This window comes from Ascidiella aspersa, chromosome 1 (assembly GCF_963924565.1).
Source record: "Ascidiella aspersa chromosome 1, kaAscAspe10.2, whole genome shotgun sequence".
Taxonomy (NCBI): domain Eukaryota; kingdom Metazoa; phylum Chordata; class Ascidiacea; order Phlebobranchia; family Ascidiidae; genus Ascidiella; species Ascidiella aspersa.
In genome coordinates, this window is record NC_139447.1 from 2,036,647 (window position 1) to 2,062,127 (window position 25,481).

Below are 25,481 nucleotides of genomic sequence, written 5' to 3' on the forward strand. Positions count from 1 at the left end.
TGTTAACAAAACGCTACCTACACAATGACTTGGTGTTTATCATACAGTCATCTATGTTTTATAACACCTTTCAAATATGGTGACTCGAAGATCAAACTCTGTCACCGCTACACTAACTTCAAAATTTAATAGAAGAACTTTGTAAAATAATTATGTACTTTTTCATTTCAGTTTGTGACGGACTCTGACGTAGGCCAACAAGAAATCCCCTTGATACCTTTCCAAAGCATCTACATCGATGGGCTTCACATCCACAAAGCCATTTACGAGCGAAGGTCATCGACCTTACAACAAACCACATCCCATGAGAGCAAGAATATGCCACTGCTCTGCTTAAAAGCGGAGAAAGTTTCGCAATACAAAAGGTTGGCTTGCAATTTATGCTACACTGCTTTAAATACATATTGGAATTTTACTTGTTGTAACAAAGGTTGCTAGTATTATATGAATAGAGTTAATCTAGTTAGAATTAATCATAACTAGGGCGAATATTTTTTGACCAAAAAATAGGAAATTTTGACCTGAAAATAATTCATTTTGACAAAATCTTGACCTGTTAGAAATACATTGATTTAAATAACCTAGACGTCATTATTAACACGTTTTTTATAACGTATATTGCTCTAAAAAGATATAATACGGTTAAAATGACTTTGAACTTATATCAAAACTAATTTTTTTTTTGATAAAATGTAAGATAAATTTCAAAATAACCGAACGACCAATTTCAAAAAGCTGACTTTTTTTTTAATTTTTTAAGCGATTTATGTGCAATTTTATTCGATTTCGACTTAGAACGTGTAAATTTTGACAAAATTTTGACTTTTTTTGACAAGTCAAAAAAATATTCGCCCTAATCATAACAATGCACCCTTTTAAAATTTGTGTCTGATCGGTATCTTTTCCATTTTTTTTTGGTTAGTAAAACAAAATTTGAATAAAGAGGCTTAAGCGAGAGTCTACTAACCCATACAAACAACAAGGTTTTCAAGCAAAAAAAAAATCACAACAGTTTTTAATTTAAAACAACTATTTAAACCCAGACTACCTTCCACTGGTGATATCTACAATTGCCCGGTGTGGATCTGTGACGAAAAAAACCCAAACATGTTCAGCAATGAAAGTGTGATTACCCATGTTCCTATTGCAACTTCCCACCCTCCGCTGCAGTGGTTTGCAAAAGGAACTTCACTTCTGTCAAAACTGGAGGATAATTAGTTGTTTTGCTCAATTGTTTGCCAAAAATGTAAACTGTGTATGTTTGTTCCTAAAGTGTGCGCTTGCCTGTCTATAGCTTTCTAAAGGTCTCTATATATTTTAGCTATGTTCATGTTTTTACCTCCTTTTGTGTCCTATATGTTCTATATCCATCACTGTGCCTGTAAACTGTTTTGTGTAACCTTAAACAAATTCAAGATGTGAAATAAAATAGTTTAATAGAAACAAGCACTTTAGAAAAATTGTCACAAAGTGAAAATTTACCTAAACTGACAATAATTATTCGTGGTAATGACAATTGTACAGCAATAACCACCATAGAATGCAACCTGCATAGCTCGGCCGTAATTGCTAACATTTCAAAAAGATAACATTTTTCTACACGAAGTTTCATTTTTTCTGCCCGGACATTCTTTGTCTTATAAATTGGTCAACGTCCAAAAATCTTTCCGAGCAGTTCGACAAACAGGTTTCTTGCCGTCCGAGGCTTGTTCCAACTTTGTCCACGCACTTGTCCCAACATTCGCTCGTTAGTTTGTTCACAATTGACTTCAGCTGCATCTAAAAATCACAAAAAGTACTACATAAAAATTCCTGCAAATCTTACGATAGGAATAAATTTAATAATAAAAGTTTTTGGGTTAAACTGAATACATGTAGTCCCAGTTACATCTGTAACAAAAAAGAACTATATAACAATGTTGCTAAGGTATAAATACTGTATTTTTTAAACTATATTTTGTTATGCGTTATATGGCTTTTCAGGGTCTGATAAGAATGTTTGTTGAAATAGATTATAGATATGTTCTGTTTTTAAATAAAGTTGCTTTAGATCTTTTTAAACAAGTTAAAATTCCTGGCGCTGGTTCAACATCCTTGCCACACTGCATATTATTTGGGTTAGGGTGCGGGTTTTGTTGGGTTAGGGTGCGGGTTTTGTTGGGTTGGGGTAGGTTAAGCAATATCATTAATAATAATACTTGACCAATCCACACCAAAACACTAATCGACACCCTATCCAAAATATTCTGCATTGTTTTAAAAATTGTTTCAATGCTGTGGGAGGATTCTAGACCAGCGTCCAAGTCTTTCACTGTGATCTTGCAGCGCCAACTTTTTTAATTTCGAGGTGTGCAGGTGTGTAATTATGGTTTCAATAAACACACCTAAAGTTTAGAACAACTTTGCCTTTTTTCTGGAATTTAGGTTTGGAAATTATTAATTCAAATGTGCACACAAATAGCTTTAAGAAAAATCTCTGGTGTGCACAATGCAGACTGAGTTGGATCTCTTGTGTAACTGTACCAGACATTCATGAATATTATAAAGTTATGCAATTACATAAATATTATTGTTGTCATTGATAAGGTAGAATACAACACGTTAGAGGTTTGCTGTATTGGGAGTGGCCATATTCACGAAAAATTTAGTTTAGCATTAATATTGGTCTCCAAATGAAATTCAAAGTGGTAAAAAACACAGCATACTTGGGCTTCCAATTTTTTCTGTTCCTCCATTAGCATATTTGCCAATTCCGGGTTGTTCTTAAGCTGTTGGGCAATTTCTTCCATCTTGAGCAAATGGACACAAACAAACTTCTATATATTGATTTAATTTATCTATAATTTTATCATAAAAACAAACAAATTCAGTTTAGAAATTGCACAAGATTTACAAATCACTCACATGGTTCTGCAATCCAGACCTACTGAGTACTTAGCTATAAAACACAATTATTTGATTTATTAGTAATTAGGTTTTGGAAGCAATGAAACGAAATAAAAATGCTCATCATTTACTTATAAAAAGTGCTTAAAGTAATTTTTTGGTTTTAATGTAAAAAATCAATCTTTTTAAAATTGATGACTTACTATTTTTATAAGGTGTCTATGGTTACAAGTAACGCATCACCAGGTTTAAATCTTGGTTTTGCTTGACTGATTACTAATTGGTGGTTGTTTATAAAACTTCGGCCGTTTTTATTTTGAACAAGTTTGACACTTAACTCTATTGTTTGGCGTCTTAGAAAGCTTGTTAACGGCTAATTAACTGGCATTCAGTCGCCAACGCTTGGAGTGAACGTTTTTTGCAGTGTTGCGTAGATTAGCAATTTTAAGAGTTTTCTTATTTTGTCTAGTAATTTTTATTTGTAATTTTTTATTATGATTTTTATTTATTCTTTTTATTATGATTTTTGTCATAGTGTTTTAGAAGCATCAGCTTCTTTAATCTTAAGTGCTGTAAATACGCTTGGTATTTACATCTCCATTTTTTAAAAAAAGTACATATTAACATATACAGGTATGCCGCTGTGGAAAGTATGGCAAGTGCACCAGCGAGATTTTTTCAACCTTTTAAAACTGCACCCCAAAATCTGCAGCCGAAATATGTAAAACGCTTGTGCGGAATACGTTTACACTGTGTATGCAATACAGAATGCATCGGAAAATCATGAAGTCCACACTAGGTGCACTTTTTTTACCTTTGTTGCACCCGGTCACCCGGATTTTTTCAGCCGTGAACTTGCGAGATCTCATCGAGATCTGCCATACTTTCCAGCAGTGCAGGTATGAAGATTAAACTTTAGCTGATATATTTATTCATTTTTGCAGTTTAAGCATCTTTAAATTATGTCCAAGCCAATGTTTAAAGAAGTTCTTCCAAAAAGTGGCGAATTATACCAAGAAGATTACCCATCCATTGTTCTGTGCAAGCCCAAGATTATGCCACTGAAGTCAATCACCCTTGAAAAGATGGAAAAAATGCAACAAGACGCCCAAGAAACCCTTAAGAACCAAGAAGAACAGGCAAAGAACCAAGCTTCATCATAAACTTTTCCTTTTTGTGTAAAACATTATGCAGACTCCGAATAAACCACTGACACTTAGGGGAAAGCAAATTCGCACCCCAAAGAGTGCGCCCGCTTACCGAACCAAGTCGTACAATTCGAATGTCGACGAAACCCTGTTCGGAACCCCAACGAGGTATTCCCAGCAGAAAGAAACCCAGCGCATGTCGGATGGAAAAGACTGGGACCCTCCGTGGGCGACAAGCCCCACAAAAAAGGGGGTTCCCCTCCTGTGGACTCCTTTTGATTACAAGGATTTCAATGGTAAAAGCCACATATTTAAATTAGTCTTTTAACCAAAAAGTTGCAGTCCCATACAAGCTTGGTTTGTCGATAAATAATGATGTATATTAGTACCCAGAAAATGTAAAATTTCCAAAACCTGATAAGATAACATTTAAATTGTAAAACTGGAGTAAACTGTGTCTTAATGCCCATAAAAATATTATTTTTGTATATAATTTTATCAATGCTTATATGACTATATTAATATTGTTATTTGATACTAAACCAGGTCATACATTGAGTATCACTTAGTCAATTTAACCTAAGTTTAGGAATTCCCTAGTCCCAAAATTTTAAATTGCACTTACTCTACATATGAAATATATATATATAACAAAACTAATTTTAGTAGCAATGTTTACCTGTGTTTATACAGCGTTTAAAAACAATAACGTTTTTTATTTTTAAAAATAGATGAATGCACCAAATAAAACACTGTTATTCTACCCAATTAAAATTGTGGTCATTATTATGACTTAAACCAAATATATTTAAAATGCAAATTTAACAATTATAATCTAGGTTCACTCGGACCAGACGGGGGAACAACGCCAAGTTCAAAGCCGACCACACCAAGGTCAGCAAGGTCAAAGACCAAGTATAGGTGAATGCTACTTATTATTTTCTACATTGCTTCTTCCGCACATGTGAAGTAGCATCAATCAAAGTTTCCTTACAATAACATATAGCTCATAGGTAGACCAGTACCGGGCTTACATAATGTTGGTTATGGATTGTCACGACAGTCGCTCTATGAACTGAGCTACGCAGGCTCAGAAGGGAGCGAGCCGAGAAACAACCATAGCACCGTTGCATGCTGTGCCTGTTCGTAAATTTAAAAATGCTGCAGACTTTATGTTAAGCTTGTTAATTTTAAACCAGTGTTTCTCTATCTTTTTTTGTAGCTACCTAATACTAAGGGTAAGTATACAAGCGACCCTTTGGCCACCCAATGTTTTTCACTGAATTTTTTGTAAGTGAACAAAACAGAAAGAAAAATGCTATAAATATATCGGTATTTAAGTAAAGTAATTGTGAACCACTGCAGTCAGTGTATTTTATTTTTACACAAGTAACTGATAACACAGTAACACAATACCAAAATGCGAGTCATTTATATGAGCACAGAAATAAATTGCAGTAATACATTTTCTGTGTCTGATTCAGCATCCCCGCACCCCCTTGGAACATTTCCCCCTGCATTAGAGGTAACTATCCCCACTAAATTCATAATATTTTACAGACTTCGAAGTCACGCTCCCACATATGTGGATGAAACATTATTTGGCGAGCCCAAACTAGAACCTTCTTTCAAAGCTCCTTGGAATAGCAACGATAACAACAACAACCGACATCTACTATGGTCACCACAGACAAAAACTTTACCATTTACTCCACGAACGGAGGCAGCTGCAATGGAAAGACCATCGTGCGACCCAGTAAGGAAAAAATATCATTTTTGTAAATAAATTAGCTCCTTAAGAAGCAAAACCATTTACTCAAATAAAATAATACAGCTTAATTTGTTTACTGAGTAACTGCAAAACTAATTTTATAAAGTGAAGCTGAAGTCAAGCTTAGAAAATAGATACCAAAAAAATTTAGACTTATTATACAATTTAGTTCCTACTTTACCATGTGTATACAAAATCACATTAAAAAAAGACAGGAATGCAAACATTTATATTAGAGGAATCAGGTGGCACTGTATTAAGACAAATTGTATTGGATTCTCGACAAGCTTTCGCACAATCGTGCTTCATCAGGTCAAAAGGGTTGTGCGAAAGCTTGTCGAGAATCCAATACAATTTGTCTTTTAGAATTAGACAAAAACGGCCATATACAAAGAAAACATTTATGTTGGTTATCTTAGGAGTGAAACAACTAAAACTTTGATATCTGTTAGCCTTCTAAAGCTTCCATTAAGTCTCTTGACTAGCCTTGTTTTATTTTATCAAGGGTGAGTATAATGACCCGTACATACCCCCAACTCCAAGGGACCCCCCAGTGAACAATCGATCCACCCCTGTGATTAAACAAAGACCCGGGTCAGCAATAAAAACCCCAAACAAGTTGAGGAATAGCGGAAGCGCAAAGAAAGTCAAACAGAAGTTAGAATTTGGAAGTAAGTTCGAATGTTTTTTCCAATCGTGACATACAAATGCAGAAATAAAAAGTATGTGTCACAATGATTTGACGGTGTTAGGTTTTTAGTCTTGTTTATACGGTTTCAGGTATTTACTTTTTTCAGTTTAACAATTTTTTATATCCCCTATAAATAAGGTTACATGTAAATACTGTTGGAGCAATTAAAATCCCTGCAATTTAAACGTGTGGTCACTCAAAATATTTAAAAATTAGGAATCGGATCATATTCCTGTTGGGGTGCAAATTGGTAAAAATTATGTTGGTATTTGGAAATAAAATTATAAATCTCATATATTCAAAAACAACCTACAAGCTACAAATAAGTAAGATGAAGGTCATTCCTAGTGTGTTTTGACAAATAATTTTTGCTTTTAAAAACTATATTTTGATGTGTTTTTTTTTAATTTAAAAATATGTTTACTAGAAATCCTGTATATAAATTTTTTAATCATGCAAATTAGCTAATTGTTTTTGACAAAGATTTTAGATTTTTTAGCTAAAACTTTATGTTTTTTAAGCCCTAGTTTTAAATATATATTTCTTCCTTCAGATACTGACCACGAGGACAGTGAGACAAAAGCTATCATCGAGCGAGCCTTGAGGTTGGCGCAAGCAACTAGGGACGCCGCTGTAGAAGGAAGAAGGAATTCCGACGCTGTCTCGCCTTGGAGGAGGCCAATGTCTGCTAGAGGTCAGCAAAGTGTATCATGTGTTACTGTATAAAACTAATTTTTGCGTTTTTTAAGTAAAATAGTTGTTCTTACGACAGTCTTTTCATCCACATACCTGTAACGCAGTTATTTTTCATATATCTTCTGGCAGTCTTGGGTCTTAAAACAGTTTAGGGGTGATCGGTATTTTGAATTTCTAATAATTTTTGTACATTTTTTTTGCAAACACAAGTGACTGCAGCTTTGCAGTCACTTCATTAAACCAACCTATCATACCATCAGGTATTTTTGCAAAATTTTACTTCAAATTATTAAAGCAGTTTCCTAAGCAGTTTCCTTGCCATGGTAATTTGTCCACACTGATAATTTTCTATAGCTGGGAAAGCAGTTTAAAAGGGCAGAAAAGAAATGGCAGACATGTTTGCTGAAGTTTGTTATAAATTTGTTTTTATATTTATCAAAATGTTGATATCGGATTCTACCTTAATGTTATTGTAGCGATATACATTTTTTTTAATCCTTTCAATCCAGGATTCTATATTACTGAAATGCAAACCCATTCAAAGTAGTGTATATTAATGTAAACACAGCTGAATTGATTGCCATATACTATTGGTTATGAGGTGGAATTTTATTAAGACAAGTTATATTAAAATCTCGACAAGCTTTCTCACAACCGTGCTTCACCAGGTCAAAGTAGAAATGAAAACAATTAAAATGCACGAAGTAGAAGCACAAGCATGCAGAATGTTCATTTTGCATCCAAACCACACTAATATAGTTTGTCACCCTATTGTAGATCAGTGTTTCTTAAGCAGGTGAATGGTTCACCCAAGGGTGAATAAAATTTTTGCAGGGGTGAACCAACCAAATGAAGCGAATAAGGGTGAACCGTCAGAAATGGATGGTAGCTTGCGAGCAGGGTGGATGTTCTGGGTGTTCATTTTGTGCTGTTATATATAGACGGGATATAGTTCTATCATATCATGAGACAAGGGTGAACGAAATTTGAAGATAGATGCTAGGGGTGAACGAAACTAAAACAAGTTTAAGGAAGCACTGCTGTAGAGCCCCATTCACCCCGCATAGTACATAATAATGCTAAATCCAGCTTAATTTATTGCCGTACAATAAAGTTCAGTTAGGTTTAAGACTCAATACCACACTAATATACTTTGTACTGTAGAGCCGCATTCACCCCGCGTACCCAAGATCCGCAGCCCCCACATAAGCGAGTACGCTTCAGATGATGATGACTTGTTGTCGGCCACTGGAAGGAGGATGCCATTGTCAGCAAGAAGTGACCGACCCAACAGTGGGAGGCCAAGCTCTACCAGGTCAGTAAAGATGGTTAGGGATACACTATACACGGATCTGTAATATAGCTTGATAGTAAATCTCGAAGCCAAAATGGTCGAGTAGATCGACATCATCTTGATTATTAAGACGTTTCGATACGAGCTTGTATGATCTTCAGTTAATGTGACGATGATACAAGCTCGAATGGAAACGTCTGTATTATCAAGATAACATGGTTAGGGATATTTGGGAATATCAAGACGTGACATAATCGATGCTTAATTTAATTTATTCATGCATTTTTTGAGCTTTTCAATTTCACCTGTTTTGGTTGGTTGGGCTTAATACTGACGTCATTTGCTATCGGATTGTAATATTTTCGTCCAAAATATCGGGAAAATATGCACAAAAGTGCTTGAATGTAAAGTGTCTACTAAAGGTGCCTAAACATGTGCTAGTGTACCACGAATAAACATGTAACTAGTTTAAATAAACAGCTCACCGAAAAGCCATCGCGTGTGTGTCTTTCATTTAAATAAACAGCTTTTCACGTATAGTAGGAGCAGAAGGCACAGGAGCCGAACATTCAAAACATTTTAGGGCATTTTTTTCTAACCAGTGCAAAAATAATTAATATAATCGCATGAATATTGTGACAGTTCTTAGATAACAGGTTTTTGCGTTGTTGTACGTTATCGCTGAACCAATCTATATAGCATATAGTGTAACTTTCTAACAGCGCCGTTAGGCTAAACAGTTTCCTTGAAAATGGGCAAAACGTAACATTAAATCGAAAAAAAAAATGCATTTACGTAAAATTAAAAGATATAGTTTGGGGTTCAATGGCCTCGTGCCTATACGTGGTAATCCAGGAAAAGTATTAAACACTTTTAGTGAACTAAAACTAAGCTACAGGGATTAATTTTGCACTCATTTATTTCGCGCGCAACTTGGCTAAATTCCAGTGCGTTTTGACACCTTGGCAGGAATCCAGGGCGTCTAAAAACGCTTTGCACGTCCACGTTCGGTGCCTATGGTAAGAGTACTGGGTATTTTTGTAGTAAGTTCGCTGCTCTGCTTGCGCTCAGTATTAGATTCGCCGCGAGAAAAATTAAGAAACACTGTTGTAAACCAACAACTCGTGAATTGCATTTAACAACTTATGCTCTAGACAGGGGTTCTTAAACTTTTTTTACCGCGGACCCCTAATTTTTTTTTTGCTTTGCATGGACCCCGGTAGGCAAGAAATGCTCCAAAATGACGTCATAATACAAATAGACTTCATAACTCTGTTTATTTCGGTCCGAAAAATGTGAAAGTTAAATGGAGTCTAACCATACATTCAGTCCAAAACCGTTTAATTTTTAATTAAAGTGTTTTCTTAAAAAAAAATAACTTTTTAAGTATGCACTAGTTCTTTAATTAGGCCTTCATGGAATCCCTAAAACTAGTTCACGGACCCCCAGGGGGTTTAAGAACCCCTACTGTAGTAGTTCACATGGTTAGATTTATTGAGATCACTTCTCACAACGTGAGAAAAAAATCACATTAACCACACGAAGACATAGCTCATTTTAATTTAATTCTACATTATTATTGCCATCATCTTATTTGTGTTTTGTTCACTTTTGACTTACAAAGCATTCATTAAAGAAAATTGTGTCGCTGAAGCTTTGCGGATATTCCTTTACTAAGTATTTTGATTGCCGCGGGGAAAAGGTTGAGAGACACTGTTATAAACCAACAACTCGTGAACAACTGATTGCTGTAGTAATTCACAATCACATGGTTATATTTATTGAGATCACTTCCCACAACGTGAGAAAAAAATACATTAACCACACGAAGACATAGCTCATTTAAATTGAACTCTAACTTATTTAGGCAATTATTTTATTTGTTTTTTTGTTTGCTTTATACTTACAAAATATTCATTGAAGAGAATTTTGTCGCTAAAGCTTTGTGAATATACTTACACTTAGTATTTTGGTCGTGGCTAGAAAAAGTTAAGAAACACTGTTGTAAACCAAAACAACTAGCAACTCGTAAAATTACACCTTACGACTTATTGCAGGCTGCGCTCCCACTCTGCTCAGCGAAGCATGTCCGGCGGTGCGCAACGACCTTCGTTTCGACCTTGAGAAGCGTAAAAGTCACTACGCGACAGAATATATGTGTTGCCTCTTTTCGTGAGCAGTTTCTTGTATTTTTTGTTTTGTTAATTTCTAGAAGTGTTTGGGATTGGTGCTTATGTTTTCTTGCTCGTGTCATATATATTCGTTAAAAAGAAAAAGATTACAACTATTTCAAAAGTTGTTTATTTTACAGAATGTCAAATAAATGCGTTATTGGTATTTAACTACATCATAAACGGTTTTACGCTGTGCAAAATGTTTTAGATATACACAAAACACTTTGTTTAATGTGTAGTTTAGTATTTGGTAGTTTTCGTTTTATAAAGTATAAAATTTTCTTGCTTTTCTTCAAAAATATCTGCTTATTTAGTCCATGTTTTTTAATAGCAAGACTTAGTTATCGATTCTTCCATTTTATTGCAACACTTTTGAAGCGTTGTACATTATGATGTCATAGAACACTTGTCGTTGCAGTATGTGGCCTACTGGTTTAAATAAGTCCTACCTCGGCGTAATTATAATCGAAAAATTATAAGTATTGTTTCTCCAACCCTTAACTACCTGTTAGTTTGACAACTTGTTGCCAAACATACTAAAACAGCAGTTCTTTAACTTTATATTAAAAGGCGTAGTAAGAACACCAAAGCCCACACGGAATAGGTAGCATTTTGAACGTTTCGAATAACTCTCCATGAATATAGAAATTATATTCATAAATAAAGAATTATAATTATTCGGATCGTTCAAAATGCTTCCTACTTCTGTATGTGCTTTGTTATCCCTACTTCGCCTTACTACAACCTCCAACCATAATTCTCCGAAATATATTAAAATGCATTTAACATATCTCCATTATTAACTTATCTGTTCTATTAGTTAGACAATTCACTTATATTCTTCTTCTGTCTATATTTCGTAGGCCACATTGAACACGTTGGATGTATACGCTAACGCTCTCGTTAAAATATAGGTTTTGAGGGAAAAATGCCTTTTTCGCATTGCGCTTAAATTTAGTCTTAAAATGACACGTTTTAAACTTGTAACTAATGTTCGAGCATTTTCGTGAAATTACCGCATGTACCAAACCGTATATTGTTATTGTATTACTATTATGTTGTTGCTTGTTATGTGTATAGTTTGTTATGTATACTATAGTGTTATCGTTATGGTGCCTATAAAGCAGCGAAACATACGACAACATTGTAAACAGGATTTTAAGGATGCATTTTGTCCAGAGAACAAACTAGGATTTCTAAAACTAAAGGTTGAATGCGCTGATTTGCTTAAGGTTTTAAAGCGTTTTGATCTTTGACTAAGTCTAAAACAGATTGTCTTAAAATTCGTTCCTTATGACTCCCCTTAAAGCAGTAGGTGCATATTCCCGCGGTCGTGAGTTCGATTCTTTCCTTGCACCGTCTTTTTGTAACCGCCAATGTTGAGTAAGTTACATTTCGCAGCTTACAATATAGATAAAATTCGGCAATAATACATCACATTTAACTGGCTGTTTTTTACTGCTTTAACACAAATCATTAAATTGTCTGCTTGGTTATATAATAAAACTTGTTTCTTATTTAAGGAGTATCATTTACCTTTTAAAATATAGATTAATATTTTTTGGCGCTGCGCTATCCTTTCAAGTATGTTATAGATTAGTGTTAGGTGACACATTTTGTAAATATATATTGTTTTTGTTGATTTTTATTGGCTTGTTTTGCTATATCGATTTGCTTACTTAACTATAATTCGCGCAAAATTATCTTGCGTTGTTGATTGACAGCCTATTAAAATTGCAGTTCTGAAACTATACTTGTCGCTGTGTGCAATTTTTTAAACGGTTTGACTTAACTGCTAAGAATTTTTGCAGAACAACAGCCTAATTTATTTACTGAGTAAGCTTGACCAGCTTGCACAGTCCTAATTAATATTTATCTTTTTTTTGACAGAAGAGGGCCATGATTTGAGGACCATTCGATAATTAGAGAGACCGTTTCGGTTAATTGAAACAACGTAAAAAATACTGGTGGAAATCACCAAACGTTAAAGAAAATTTAATGCCCGTTTTTTGTCTAAGAATCAAAAAAACTGAATGCCCGTTTTTTGTCTAAGAATGAAATGACTATTTACTGTAAAAAGGAAATAGTCTCCGACGATAGTATGTTAATTTTGTAGGCAAAATTTGAGTTGGTAAAAGTTTACAATAGCACACTTATTTAGTATTCAAAAGTTCACAAGTCTTGTTACTGCATACTTGTACCCAGATTATTCAGAAACAATTTTTAATCTCTATATTTTTTTACTGTTTTTTGATTGGATGCACCAACATTACAGTGTTGCAGGAAATTAACAAACCTTGATTATTATAAACCGACTTTTGCTTTAAGACCTGAATTAATTGATATACGCTTGTATGAATTTCAAGGTTATATCATATATATTATGTTTCTTGTTCTATGTATTTTCAAAAGCTAACATCGACATTATTGGCCACATATATCCCGCTATTTGGGCTAAATTCGTTGACAAAAATAGTTCTCTTTATTTGACACGATGTACAATTGGACGCGAAAAAGCACGGATTTGACAATGAAAAGTAAACAGCAAATAAGAGCATATAGAAATATTTTCTGGCGTACATTAAAAAAATAAACTCTGGTACCACTAATACGCGCAAAATACAGGCATATTACTGCAGATACATTTCAAGCTGGCATAATAATGAAAAAGCTGGACGTCTTAAGAAATATGTATACATATTGGCTGAGCTTACACTGTACAGCATTGGACGAATTTTGTAACATGTGATCAAAATTACAATGTGGACGCATTTTTCATTAAAACAAACAAAAATAGTTTTACACTTTATGCTTATTTAATTAAACCAATATGTAAAATTGTAAAACATTGCTTGAGTTGTGTAACTCTGTAAATTTGAACAAGATAGCTATTTTTTTATATTTCCAGCAATACATTTTTAGAGCAAATTGATTTGTGTAAATTATTCTTTCAATTTCTTAGGGTGTCGCAAGCTAAAAAGTAAGCGAGATACTGATGTAGAAGCTATTACAGTCAAGCTGCACAAGTTTCTGCTTAACGGTGAAAATCTGACATTTTTGGGCAGATATTTTGCAAGTTTTGGGACCATTTTCTAAACCGCGGCACTAATAGCGGGCGGCGACTCTACGGACCCGGATTTTTTGACCGCCATCCGTCCCGCTTTTCTCTTCTCTCGCTTCAAACTATCCGCTGCGGCATGGTCGCGTTGAACAGAGGCCCTTTCTCTCAGGCACGACTCTACCGCTGCGGAGTCGACGCTGATTATGGGAGGACTCACGTTTTCACCCGAGGCATTGTTGCTAGATTGTGACGACATAGAAAGCAGGAAGCGTTCCGCTTCAGCGCTCGGATCCTTGGTCTTTTTCTTGAGCTTGCTTTTCTTGGCTTGTTTTGATTGATTTGTGGTCGGTGCGTCTCCGCAAGGATCGTTTTTGATTGACTGTAAAAATATGAATTAAAGTAAATTTGTCAAGAAACATGGAGGAAAATATATCCGTGGTTCAGAAAGGTAAAATATAATTGTACATAGGTATTATGACTGTCTATAAAATTATCTTTTGATTTCAATTTTTTGGTCGGGACACTGCTACATAACTGTTTATACATTATTGGACTAGCTTTGTTCTATAAATAAATATGATGTAGATTTTTTTTAATTAAAGTAACATTTAAATTTTTTTAAGTTAATCGTTTGTGAGGTTTATCGTCGATTAGGAGCTTTTTGCAGAATACAGATTTAAATAATCGAACTGAACCTGAAAAAATATCTAGAACAAGGTTTCTTGAACTTTTTTATCGCGGACCCCTAACTTTTGCTGCTTCGCGTGGACAACGGTAGGCAAAAAATGTTCAAAATTGACGTCATCAATCGAAAAAAGTAATTGTGAAATAGAGTCTAAATACAGTCAGTGCTATAACGTTTTATTTTTAATTAAACTGTTTTAAAAATTAGCTGCTTAAATATATAATATTTCAATTAGGTTCTCGTGGACCCCCTAAAACTAGTTCACGGGCCCCAAGGGGTCCATGGACCCCAGTTTAAGAACCCCTGATATAGAGGGATGTTTATAAATACATTCGATTATCTCCGAAATAAATTATGTAGTGGCTTCCTTTAATACAGAACCAGCCAATATTCATTTTTTTCTGTTGAAAACTTACAGCAGATTCTTCTTTAGTCTCCGTTTCTTCTTCTTTTGCTGGCACCTCCTCCTCTGACGTGGCGGCTTCCGATTGGATGGAAGCGACACGCTCCATTAACGCCGGTTTGTGACCTTGCTTAGCTCTCGCTAGAACAGAGTCGATAAAACTCATGCTCTCTTCTTCTTTCGTCTGCAAAATATCAACAATTTTTATGTTTTTGCTATTTTATTGATTTTAAAGCGTGCTTGACCCTTTTAAGGTTACAAACAAGATAATTACAACCTGTCCTTTTTTAGAGGTAGTTTGGTAACCAAATAGGAATTCCACAGTTTTTTTGTGTAGAAACGAAAAATTTGAAAGATTTAAAGAAAAATGGAAAAACAAAATAAGAAACTCTCAACACATTTTAGAATTTAAACTCAGTAAATCGCACTTGTTTAATATTTGTCGAACTACTTATTTTGAGAGAAAACTGGGAATATTCGCCCCCAAAAACAAATATTTAAGTAAGTTACGTGTTTCAAATAAATATACAAGAAAAACTCTTACCTAAACTTTTACTTTATCTAGCAAACTTAAAGTCTTACCTTTGGCTCTTCAGTAGACGTTGCGACTTCGGAAGGTTTCGTGCGTGGTCGGAAACGTTCGGGAATCTTCTGGTCCAGGGGGTTCCCCTCGGCGAAGAGCTTGGTGAGCTTTTTCATGTGGAAAACACAGACCGGAAACTGGTGGATTTGGTTGCCTGGAGAAAAAGTAAGTTTAAACTGTGTTGTGCTAGTTTTTTTTTTTTTTGTTCAATGTTAACGACAGAAAACTGTAATGTAAAAGCGTTCTTTTTTTCATATTTTTTCTGTGTGTGTGTGTAATTCAGCAGTGATAGAATCTAACTGATGTTTATAGATCTAAGTTGGCGGCGCAATTCCATATTCGTTTTAATCAAATACAGGCCAGTCAGTGTACTCTGAAAGGATCACAGAATCGTGCAGTTTTAAGATTTTGATTGGCAGTAGTTTAGCGATCAAGTAGGTAGAGGTGAAAAGACGAGCTTACCGATTGAGGGTGCAGGTAAGTAAGGTTGGGTCTTAAGGCGAGGAATGACAGCTGCCCAAGTCTAAATAAACCCATTTCTATGGTATAAAATAAGATAAAGTCATTTTTTCTAGCTTGAATATGACCTAAACTGCGCCGAAAACTATTGTTTGGTTTACAAAATACTGGGCGATAGTTGCTATATAAGGTAAATAATTAATTGCACAAATCAATGAGGTGTGTCCCAGTCAATATAATTCATCAGTCAATGTATTTAAAAATGTTGATATCTTAAAACTTCCACACGGACTCCAATTTAAGAACCACTACCTTATTTTTTTGTAGTGCCGCGCACAAAATCAGATAAAAGTAACTTACTTGATGTGGCAAGGTTTTAATTGCAAGAAAATAAATGTTACCTGTAACTATAGATAGACCGATATATCGGTTTACCAATAATATCGGCCGAAACTTGGCTTCTACCGATATATATCGATAAATGTAGGTCAATACCCCGACATATATTTTAGTACGAAAATATGGTATCATTTTTCCTGTACAACAAACAGCTTACCCTTTTTTAAACTAAAACGTTATTCTGATTTTAGTTTCAATTTATTCAAGCTTTGTATATTCTTGAATTTATTCTCGGTGTACCTTACGGTCTTTCGCTGCATCCTGGAACACACAACTGTAATTTTCTTTGTAAATTTGTATTGCGTTCTAGTTGTTTCGGTTCCAAAAAAATAAAATCTATCTATCTATCTATCTTTGAACAATTCCTAGTTATGTAAAACCTTAGTATCGGTATCGGGAATCGGTTGGCAAATTTGTAAAATATCGGGTATCTATTATTAAAATTGTAAAATCGGGTAACGGTGTCGGCCCCAAATGTGACATCAGTCGGTCTCTACCTGTGACATCGAGCTTGGTGAGTCCTTTGCATCGCTTGATGGTGGCCGGTATCTCGGTGATTTCGTTTCGAGAAAGGTTGAGCTCCTTCAGAGATTTGGAGAATTCCACTTTCTTTGGAATTTTTTTCACCTTGTTGTCGGAGAAGTTGAGATAAGTGGCAAAACGTAACTTCTTGATGTCCTCGGGAATCTCACTTAAACGGTTTCTTGAGACGTTTAGTGAATGAACCTACAGGGTAGAGAAGTTTTATGGTTATATGATCTTGAAACTCGTTTTTTGGAGCTGCGCGAATTTCCTTTTGATAAAGAATACGTTTAATCAAAGTCACTGTTTTTTACAGCTTTTATCTTCAGTTGAATTGTTACTGATGATGGCATAAGGTATGTTTTACCAAGATGTTTGTAAACAGCGAAATAACGATTTTATCGAATATTATGCCTTTGGCATTTGTTTGGTTTTGTTCCAACGTTTAATTCATTTTCCAAAGTTAAATAATCTATTTTTTACGTAAACAAAACTACTTCAAACTGTCATAAACATAGTTTTGGTAATATATATATTTCTCTTAAAAAAATCTTTTCTAAAAAACAAAGCATTCTTACTGCTTATGAGAATTTAACTTTAAAATGACTTTTGGTTGAAAATTACGGTTTTATATATAACTGAACTATTTTGAAAAGCGTTAACAATATTCTTCCACCCACCGATCCAATAGACTCCAGATCTTCTGCAATTTCTTCCAACTTATTCCCGGAGATGTCGAGCCTCTTTAGAACACCAGGTGGCGCGCTTGAGGGGCGAGTTAGTTTCGAGATTGCGTTGTTGTTCAGATTTAATGTCTGTGACGTAACACAGTGAAGTTTAGGGTAGGCAAAAACGAGCAAAGACGTTGCTCAGTGTTTTTTTAAGGTGTTTTTGGGGACCGAAACGGTGCCCCAAATTTCTCCAGCGGTTTCCCAAATTTTGGACTTGCCACTTTTTGGTATTTAAATGAAACACTTGCGGTCTCTTAAAACTACTTAGCGGTCACCCAAACCAAACCTTAAAAAAACCTGACGATGCTTATTATTTTGAATATCTATGCGAAATATTATGATATAAAGTTTGAATGCCATATTTTTTTTTGGTTGGAATTTGTAGTAAGACGTCATAAGAATATCAAATCCTATACAGAAATTTGGAGCATTTTGAACGTTTTTAAATAACTCGTTTGAAATAACATTTACTTTCATCATCTTGAAAACTAAATAAATGTTGAAAATGAATAAAGAGTTCTCCAAAATGTTCAAAATGATACCCACTTCTGTATGAGCTTTGACATTCTTATTACGATGCTCTTTGTTTTGACTATTTATGCGAAAGATTGAAAGATTTGACTATTTATGCGAAAGATTTGAAAGAGAAATTAGAGTTGAATGCCATATTTTTGGAAAAATAAATTAGAAGCAGGTTACTACAATACCAACTAAACAGGTAAAAATTGTCAAAAAGTTTAACTGCTCGTGTATTTTAATCAAATTACGCAACTCGTTCAAAGTTTAAACTTAAATTTGTTTATTGCCACCGAACTTTATGTTTTAAATGAAGTAAGTTACTCCTACCTCTAATTTCTGCAACACCAATATTTGCGGGTTCACTTGCTCGATTGAGTTGAACGAAACATCGAGGGTTGAGAGTGAAGCGAGTTCGCACAACGTTTCGGGAAGGATTTTTATTCTGCAAAAGGGACTTTTTAAATTAAAAACATCTCACAGATATTTTACATAGCACATGACGTTATACCCTTAATTATTTTAACACTTTATAAATTGAGGTTCGAGAAAATAGATCAATGTTGACCCCTTAATATTGTTAGGTAGGCTGCTTTATATTCTACATTAAAAGCTTTTAAACGAGTAATTCCACTGTTTTTGTTACTCATTGTTCGAGTATATATATCGTGATAAGTTTCAATCTGTATCACTCCTTTGTAGTAGAATTTTTTTATTGTTTTTCGACCATTTTATTTTAATGATTTCTCGGGGAATAGTTACTTTGCTAAAACGAGTACATCTGGAATGATTTCTTGTTACTAAATGAACATTTTTTCCAGCGGAACTATTGTAGGGCCTATGTATTATTTTGCCCCTTTCATGTTTATATGACGATACATTGGAAAACCGAGTATTTAAACTCGTTACTCGGTCGAGTCGAGTATATGCGGAGATATATTTCGAATTACATTATTATGCGACGCGTTTATAAATCTATAAATAACCTAATAATCGGAAACGAGTTATTCCTGGCTACTTTCTACTCAGTAAAGTCGGCAAACTCCTTACTCAGTCAAGTCGAGTTTGTCTGGCGTTATTTTCCACAACTATCCTGTACCTACTTGTTATGCGCCGCGTTTATCATTCTATAAATAACCTATAATCTATAAATAACCTAATATAATATAGTAACCTAATATATAGATAATTTTTACTCAGTAAAGACGCTAAACTCGTTTCTCGAAAGTTGAGGCGTTATTTTCGACAACTATCTGTACGCACTTGTTATGCGCCGCCTTTAGAACGGCCAGGTGAGTCCACTTTGACAAGTTTTCTGGTAGAACTCGCATTGAGTTACTCGCCACGTTCAACTCGGCTAGCGAGTAGAGTTGCTCCGCACTTGGGGGAAGCCCCGTCAGTTTGTTGTTCTCCAAGTTGAGATTCCTGAGCAAACGAAGCCGACCCAGACTCTGCGGCAGTGACGTAATTTGTGATGACGACAGATCGAGTGACGTCAGGAAACGCAGCTCGCTGAGCACGTGGTTTGGAACGTTGCCTGTGACGAGATAAACGTGATTATGTTGAAAAAGGTTATGCAGTAGTTTTGTGCGCAAGAGAACTTTAAGTAAATCAAGCCAAAATCGTGTCGTAAATCACAGGATAAGACTCAACTTTCCAGCTCTAAAGCAAATTTTAGCCCCACAACCTGGAAAAATCAACTGTGAACGTTTCAATTTCATCGATTTTGCTAATTTGAGCTTAGTTATGACGTCATTCGGTATCGAATCGCGTTACTTTTGTTCAAAATGTCGTGTATCGGAAGAAAATGTCAAATATCGGACGATAATTTTTAAACGATTAAATTGCTGAACTTAATCTATTACAGGTAATATTTTGGAAAGCCTATATAAAACCGAACTAGAGCACGAAAAAGGTTTATCTGAAACTTTGTAAATAAAACAGAAAGTCAATTTAAATTAGTTTGTGCAAAAAAAATAAATTCAGTCCTATTTTAAAAACAGCGACTTAAGTTATTGCAATACTCTAATAATTCCTGAGCAAACAAAGTGACATAGCCATTATTTTTCAATTCGTGACATCACCATTTTAGCATTATGACGTCACCTCCATAGCCAATGGCGTCACCAATTTAGAAACGTTATTTTTACCCTCATTTTTCTTTTCAAAATTGAAGAAAAAATCAACGATTTTCGATCGCAAATTTTTGGCTTACGTCACAATCTCGGCATACGTCATTACCGATGACCTAACACCAACCTGAAAAGGCGTTCCCGTTGGCCCGGAGCCGTGTGATGCCGCGGGGCAGGGGGCCGTAGGGACTTTCCAGTTTATCGAGCTTGTTGTTTGAGATGTCGACTTCTTTGAGAGATCGAAGAAAGCAGAAAGGCTGGGGAAGTGATGACAGAAGGTTGTTGGCGGCGTTCAGTGTGGTCAGCTGACCGAGTTTGCGAAGTGATGTGTTTAAACTGCAAAGCTGGTTGTTGCTGACGTCGATTGAACGCACCGAACTACGGATTAATTGTGGTAAGATTATGGGATGTAATCCCGGTAGTTTATATATTATAGCCAAAAGTCACTGTTATAACATCCCCTGCAGGGGATCTCCCGAAACGAAATAAAAGTGAGATTTAGGTATTTAAAATAGCTCTGTTTTTTTTTTTTGAAAAAAGGTGAGGTACCCTGGCCTACGGTTCGCTTCTAAAGGGGGTAAATAATCAATGAAACAGGTGTTAAAATCTAGAAAAAAGATGTATTTTCTGGTAAAACCTTTATAATCACATACAAACTAAAACACATCTTGGCCATAAAAGGCGAGACAGCACAAAAAAGTTAAATAAACAAACAACTTTGTCCATTTCGTTGACCTTGGATGCGTATGCCACATCACAGAAAACAACTTAAACTATAAGCCGCTCAAGTCGATATTTTAAATGAAGAAGGTTGGAAACAATTGCTTTAAACCAAAGGCCTTTACATTTGTTTCAGTAAGGGCTGGCGATCGCGGGCCGCATATAAGATTCTGTGTTAACTTAAATGTTGTTACGCGAAATATGAACTACGATACAGCAAAAACTGAAGTGATCTTCAAAAAATGTCGATCACTTTAAAATTTCTTCAAAATTTAGCTTCTAATTGCATTCAGCAACATTTTAACTGTACTTCTTCATTAAGGAAATCTACTGCAGGCCGGCCGGTGGAATTAACTCTGAGGTCGGATCTGGCCTGCGGGCTGTAGTTTAGTGACCCCTAGTGATAGACATTTGACAACGGATTAAAGGGTAAACCCAGTTCGAAACCGATAAAGCCTAAACAAAGAAATATAGTTTAAATGTTAAGTGTGGTAAAATTTAACATAATATTTCTAATTGGGGCGGATCCCAGAATTTCTTATGGAGCAAGAATTTTGGAGGTAACCATTTAAACACAGTTCGCAACAAATGAAAGCCTAAATAAAAAAATAGTTCACATAAACGAAAAATACTCACGTCAGATTGCCAATAGATTGCGGTAAATCTCCTAATTCGTTGTTCGCGACTTGAATCTTCTTAAGAGCTGTCAGTTTCCCAATAGAGTCGGGCAGCTTCAGCAGTTTGTTGTCTGACAGGTCGAGGTTGAACAGGTTCGGCATCTCACCAACTTCCCCTACACTTGAGATTCTGTTGCTCGATAGATCGGCCGTTACCAGGTTGGGCATCTCAGCAAGTGACGGGATGGATTCGATTTCGTTCCCGGAGAGGTCAAGGCCCTGGGAAATATACGTTAAAAAGTAAAAAAAAAGTGAACGAAATTTGTTTTTTTTCAAACCTTAGGTTGAAAATCCTACCAAAATGAGCGTTGTTTGAAATTGATGTATGCAATATACAAATTCAGATGTGCATACAAATTTTTTCAACAATATCGGGTGTCACTTGCCACAGATTTATTTTTTCTTCTAGTACGTTGTTTGCTAATTACAATATGTTTTAATGCAAATGAGTGAACTTGAATTTGACTTGTATTTTTGTCAAATAACTTCCTAAAACCCCATTCACCAACTTGTAAGCTTTTGGCCCAACTTAAAGGGGGTTTTCCAACAGCCCCCATTTCACCCACCTACAAGTTTTTAAACCCCACTTTAGGGGATTTCTCAAAACCAACTTTTCACCCACCTTTAAGTTTTAGACCCCATTTTAGGGGGATTTCCCAAAACCCTATTCAGCCATATACAGAATTTTGACCGCATTCTAACCCTCCAGGCCCCTGTTTCACCCAAATGTAACACTTTGACCCAACTTAAGAGGATTTCCCAACACCTCCATTTCACCCACCTGCAACCCCCTATTTCACCCACCTGCAACCCCCTATTTTACCCACCTGCAAGCTTTTAATCTCCTTCAGCTTTTCTGGAATTTTTTCGATCTTGTTTCCTGCGCAGTCGAGCGTGACCAGTTCTCTCAGTTCGGCCAGCTCTTCCGGCAGTGACGTCAGTTTGTTCTCACGCACGTCGAGGAAGCGCAGCCTCGCGAGCGCCCCTAGCGTTGGCGGAAGTGAGTCGAGTTGGTTCTGGCAAACGTCGAGTAGAATGAGTTGGGATAACTCGCCCAGACTCGGCGGCAACTCGCTCAGCTGGTTCTTAGTCAAGTTGAGAGATTGTAGGCTAGAAGGAAAAAAAATAATTTTTTTAACCTGACACAAAAAAAGTCAAAACGTTAATCTAAAATGTCAGAACGTTAATCTAAAATGTCTAAAAGTTTTCTGTTTATGAAATGAGTAATAAAAGTTTGTCAAAATAATATGTGTCATAATGACACGTTTAAAATGTGTTTTTTTAATAAGCCAGTTAGAAGTTATTTCCGGGTTGAATCAACTTAATTTGCATTGTGCGGTAATAATAACTAATAATAAATAAAAAAGTCCACGTGCAGTAGAACACACCATATGTTATAAGCACAAAAATGTCATCATATACATAATTCACTTACTTCACGAGCATTGCAATTTTGTTGGGTAAGGTTTCTATCTGGTTGTGTGACGCTTCAATGCACCGGAGCCTCTGATTGGCTGCTTTGCCCTTCTTTAATTCTGGTTCCGGTAGATGGCGCAATTGGTTCCCGCTGACGTTGAGAACTTTCTGGATCTGATAAACCGACTTCGGGATCGATCTGGTAAAATAAAGGTTGTTTTGTTACGTTATAATATTTCAGTTTAGTACTTTAAACATTTTTGCAAAGCGGATTAAATCTCACATCAATTTTTCCCCCAAAAATAGTCAGAGTCAGATTGTGGCGAAAGACATAATTTAAGTTTAGAAAAGCTTACTGCTAAACTTAAAAACTACATTTATATGCTTTGCGGATAACACTGTGTATTTAAATCGAGCTGAATTTCTTGAAATTTATACAGGGGGTCATAATTGTCCGTTTAGCATGGTGACCTGCTTTGACCGAGATAATATATATTGTTTGAATACAATATATTGTTTTAAATTGCCAAGGTAGCTCTCATGCTCATGCCTTGTTATTATACCCTGTAAAAATTAATAGCCCCGTATTACAATTAGCCGAAAAATACAATTTTGTGACAGAAAATCCCATAAAGACACATTAAATTGTTAAATTGATTTTTATCCGGAAATTCTTACTAAGAAAATGACATTTTTAACTTACAAACGAATAAGACTTTTAATTTTTGTAATATAATTATACATAATAGACGTCTATATGGAAAAATAAGTAATATGTTACATCTAAAAAACTGATTTTATATTTTCGAACGATTTTACACCTTTCGTTGCACTTATAAATGCTAATAATAATCAGTGTTTTTTCTCCATTCGCACTAATGCAGATTCATTTTGATTCAAAAGTAAATTTGACGCTGCATTATATCCCTAAGAAAAACCCAAGCCTTACTTGAGTGCATTTTGCCCAGCGTCCAGCATAAGTAGGGCGGGAATCGAACCCACGCCCTGCGGAAGATTGCGCAGCTTGTTGTGTGCGACCCGAACCGTTGTGAGAGCTGCGCACTTGTGTAGGTTGCGTGGCAACAAGACAAGCTGGTTGTAGGTCGCGTTAAGTTCTGTGAGTGACGAGAGGCTGCAGATTGTAGATGGCAGGTTGTGTAGCCTGGAAAGGAACAAACAAATTGTGCGTCTGTTGCTGTTTTGGGCGTTGGCCTAGAATCTTACCACAGCGTACAAATTATTAAAGCAACGTACAATATTTGGGTTAGGGTGGGTCAAGTATTATTATATTCATTTTTCCAGCAATCAATTTTGACAACTGGTTTCGTAACTGTATTTTATTGCTGTAAAATGGGTAGGATGCTAGACCAGCAGTGCTATAGGGTCGTGGAAAAAATGAATAATAGATTAAATATTAAAAAATTGGAGTTTTAAACACTAATTGAAATTTTAATACAAATTTAACTATTACAGTATTTAATTTAACTATTACAGTATTTAAAAACGTACTAAATTGTAATTGGAATATATTATAATCCCGCATCACCTTCTTTAAACAAATTATTATTAAATTACCTGGACAAATGATTACATTGTTAGTACATAATCTCACACCAGTTGTTGAATCATTTTCAAACAATTTACCAATTAATTATCACATACAGCCATCATCAATTACTAAAAAAAAAAAAACTTGAAAGTAACTTTTTTCACCTGTTTTTTGAAACGTCCAGTTTTTCCAGACACTCAAAGTCCCCGATTTCCAAATCGATCGATTTTAAGTTGTTGTCGGATAAATCCAGAGCAGTGAGGTACTTGGCGCATTTCTCGTACAAAAACTCGTCCTCAAAAAGTTCCACCGGCAAACTGCCCAGTTCTAGACCACTAAATTGCAAAGAAAACCTCAGGCTGTCTTCCCTGACAGTCTTGGAGCCCCCTGTTCGTTTTAGAACCTTGCCAAGAATTCTGTCAGCCTCTTTGTTTCTTGATTTTGGAGTTTTGAGGTTCCTTCGATACTGGACAGTGGCGAAGTCCATGTTCTGTTTTACAGTCGACTTTCGTAGCGGCATTTTGGTTGTTAAGCTCCAAACAGTCGAATTTATTTATCCTAAAAGAACAAAGAGTTGTACTATAAAGTAGTCCTACTAGTTTTTTTGGACGATAATCGCAAATTAAATTAAATCGTTTTCTATACACGTATTTTCTTGAATTTAGACATTTTCCCTCCAAACTTAGACTAAACAGTCCAGTGCCTTACTAACTAGTAATCGTCTGAATTCATGAATAAAAGTCATTTTGCACATTGCAGCGCTTTGAAAGACCCTATATTTCCTAAGCAACCCAATTTTGAATTCCGTAATCCAGCTGCCAGACCTTGCTAAATTAATGCTGCGCACTTGCAGACTTGATTTTTTTGTTGAGTAAATACTGGATTTCATTTTGCCCAATCGTTTCCATGGTCTACACGTCACAAAGCACAGCGTACCAATGGCGATATTTGTCGCATAACAAGGCGTC

The 25,481-nt window shown here is 35.5% G+C and overlaps 5 protein-coding genes across 5 annotated transcripts in view; 3 read left to right on the plus strand and 2 right to left on the minus strand.

Annotated features, from left to right (window-relative positions):
• Window positions 1–2,123, plus strand: part of LOC146166499 (dynein heavy chain domain-containing protein 1-like) — a 96,027-nt gene extending 93,904 nt beyond the window's left edge. The window contains 2 exon segments of the mRNA XM_083386466.1: window positions 172–365; window positions 1,044–2,123. Coding sequence (XP_083242592.1) covers window positions 172–365; window positions 1,044–1,218 — 369 coding nt within the window. The 3' untranslated portion in view covers window positions 1,219–2,123.
• LOC146166500 (putative mitochondrial import inner membrane translocase subunit Tim8 A-B) lies at window positions 1,420–2,878 on the minus strand. The gene is made up of 2 exons (XM_083390934.1): window positions 2,706–2,878; window positions 1,420–1,779 (listed from the first exon to the last, which is right to left on the minus strand). The coding sequence occupies exons 1-2, from the start codon at window positions 2,787–2,789 to the stop codon at window positions 1,609–1,611; spliced, it is 255 nt and encodes an 84-aa protein (XP_083247060.1). The 5' UTR covers window positions 2,790–2,878; the 3' UTR covers window positions 1,420–1,608.
• A 957-nt stretch (window positions 2,879–3,835) lies between these two features.
• Window positions 3,836–4,049, plus strand: LOC146166501 (BBSome-interacting protein 1-like). Its single transcript, XM_083390936.1, has one exon. The coding sequence runs from the start codon at window positions 3,849–3,851 to the stop codon at window positions 4,047–4,049; it is 201 nt and encodes a 66-aa protein (XP_083247062.1). The 5' UTR covers window positions 3,836–3,848.
• A 25-nt stretch (window positions 4,050–4,074) lies between these two features.
• LOC146166502 (uncharacterized) lies at window positions 4,075–12,402 on the plus strand. The gene is made up of 7 exons (XM_083390933.1): window positions 4,075–4,330; window positions 4,874–4,955; window positions 5,595–5,790; window positions 6,311–6,476; window positions 7,050–7,190; window positions 8,357–8,507; window positions 10,544–12,402. Exons 1-7 carry the CDS (start codon window positions 4,075–4,077, stop codon window positions 10,608–10,610), a joined length of 1,059 nt encoding a protein of 352 aa, XP_083247059.1. The 3' UTR covers window positions 10,611–12,402.
• Window positions 12,403–13,119: 717 nt separating this feature from the next.
• On the minus strand, window positions 13,120–25,061 carry LOC146166503 (uncharacterized). Its single transcript, XM_083382950.1, has 13 exons — window positions 24,678–25,061; window positions 23,914–24,126; window positions 22,984–23,163; window positions 22,376–22,658; window positions 21,508–21,767; window positions 20,279–20,529; window positions 19,283–19,556; window positions 18,350–18,464; window positions 17,453–17,587; window positions 16,748–16,976; window positions 15,392–15,546; window positions 14,823–14,993; window positions 13,120–14,100 (listed from the first exon to the last, which is right to left on the minus strand). Exons 1-13 carry the CDS (start codon window positions 25,031–25,033, stop codon window positions 13,753–13,755), a joined length of 2,970 nt encoding a protein of 989 aa, XP_083239076.1. The 5' UTR covers window positions 25,034–25,061; the 3' UTR covers window positions 13,120–13,752.
• Between the last annotated feature and the right edge of the window lie 420 nt (window positions 25,062–25,481).

Coding starts and splice junctions, on each gene's coding strand:
- LOC146166500 (XM_083390934.1), bottom strand. CDS start 2,789: ATGGAAGAAATTGCCCAACAGCTTAAGAACAACCCGGAATTGGCAAAT. Junction 1,780..2,705: donor AGAAAAAATTGGAAGCCCAA/GTATGCTGTGTT, acceptor TGTGATTTTTAG/ATGCAGCTGAAGTCAATTGT.
- LOC146166501 (XM_083390936.1), top strand. CDS start 3,849: ATGTCCAAGCCAATGTTTAAAGAAGTTCTTCCAAAAAGTGGCGAATTA.
- LOC146166502 (XM_083390933.1), top strand. CDS start 4,075: ATGCAGACTCCGAATAAACCACTGACACTTAGGGGAAAGCAAATTCGC. Junction 6,477..7,049: donor ACAGAAGTTAGAATTTGGAA/GTAAGTTCGAAT, acceptor TTCTTCCTTCAG/ATACTGACCACGAGGACAGT. Junction 7,191..8,356: donor GAGGCCAATGTCTGCTAGAG/GTCAGCAAAGTG, acceptor TTTGTACTGTAG/AGCCGCATTCACCCCGCGTA.
- LOC146166503 (XM_083382950.1), bottom strand. CDS start 25,033: ATGCCGCTACGAAAGTCGACTGTAAAACAGAACATGGACTTCGCCACT. Junction 23,164..23,913: donor GCTGGGCAAAATGCACTCAA/GTAAGGCTTGGG, acceptor TTATTTTACCAG/ATCGATCCCGAAGTCGGTTT. Junction 18,465..19,282: donor CTAAAGGCGGCGCATAACAA/GTGCGTACAGAT, acceptor TCCCTTTTGCAG/AATAAAAATCCTTCCCGAAA.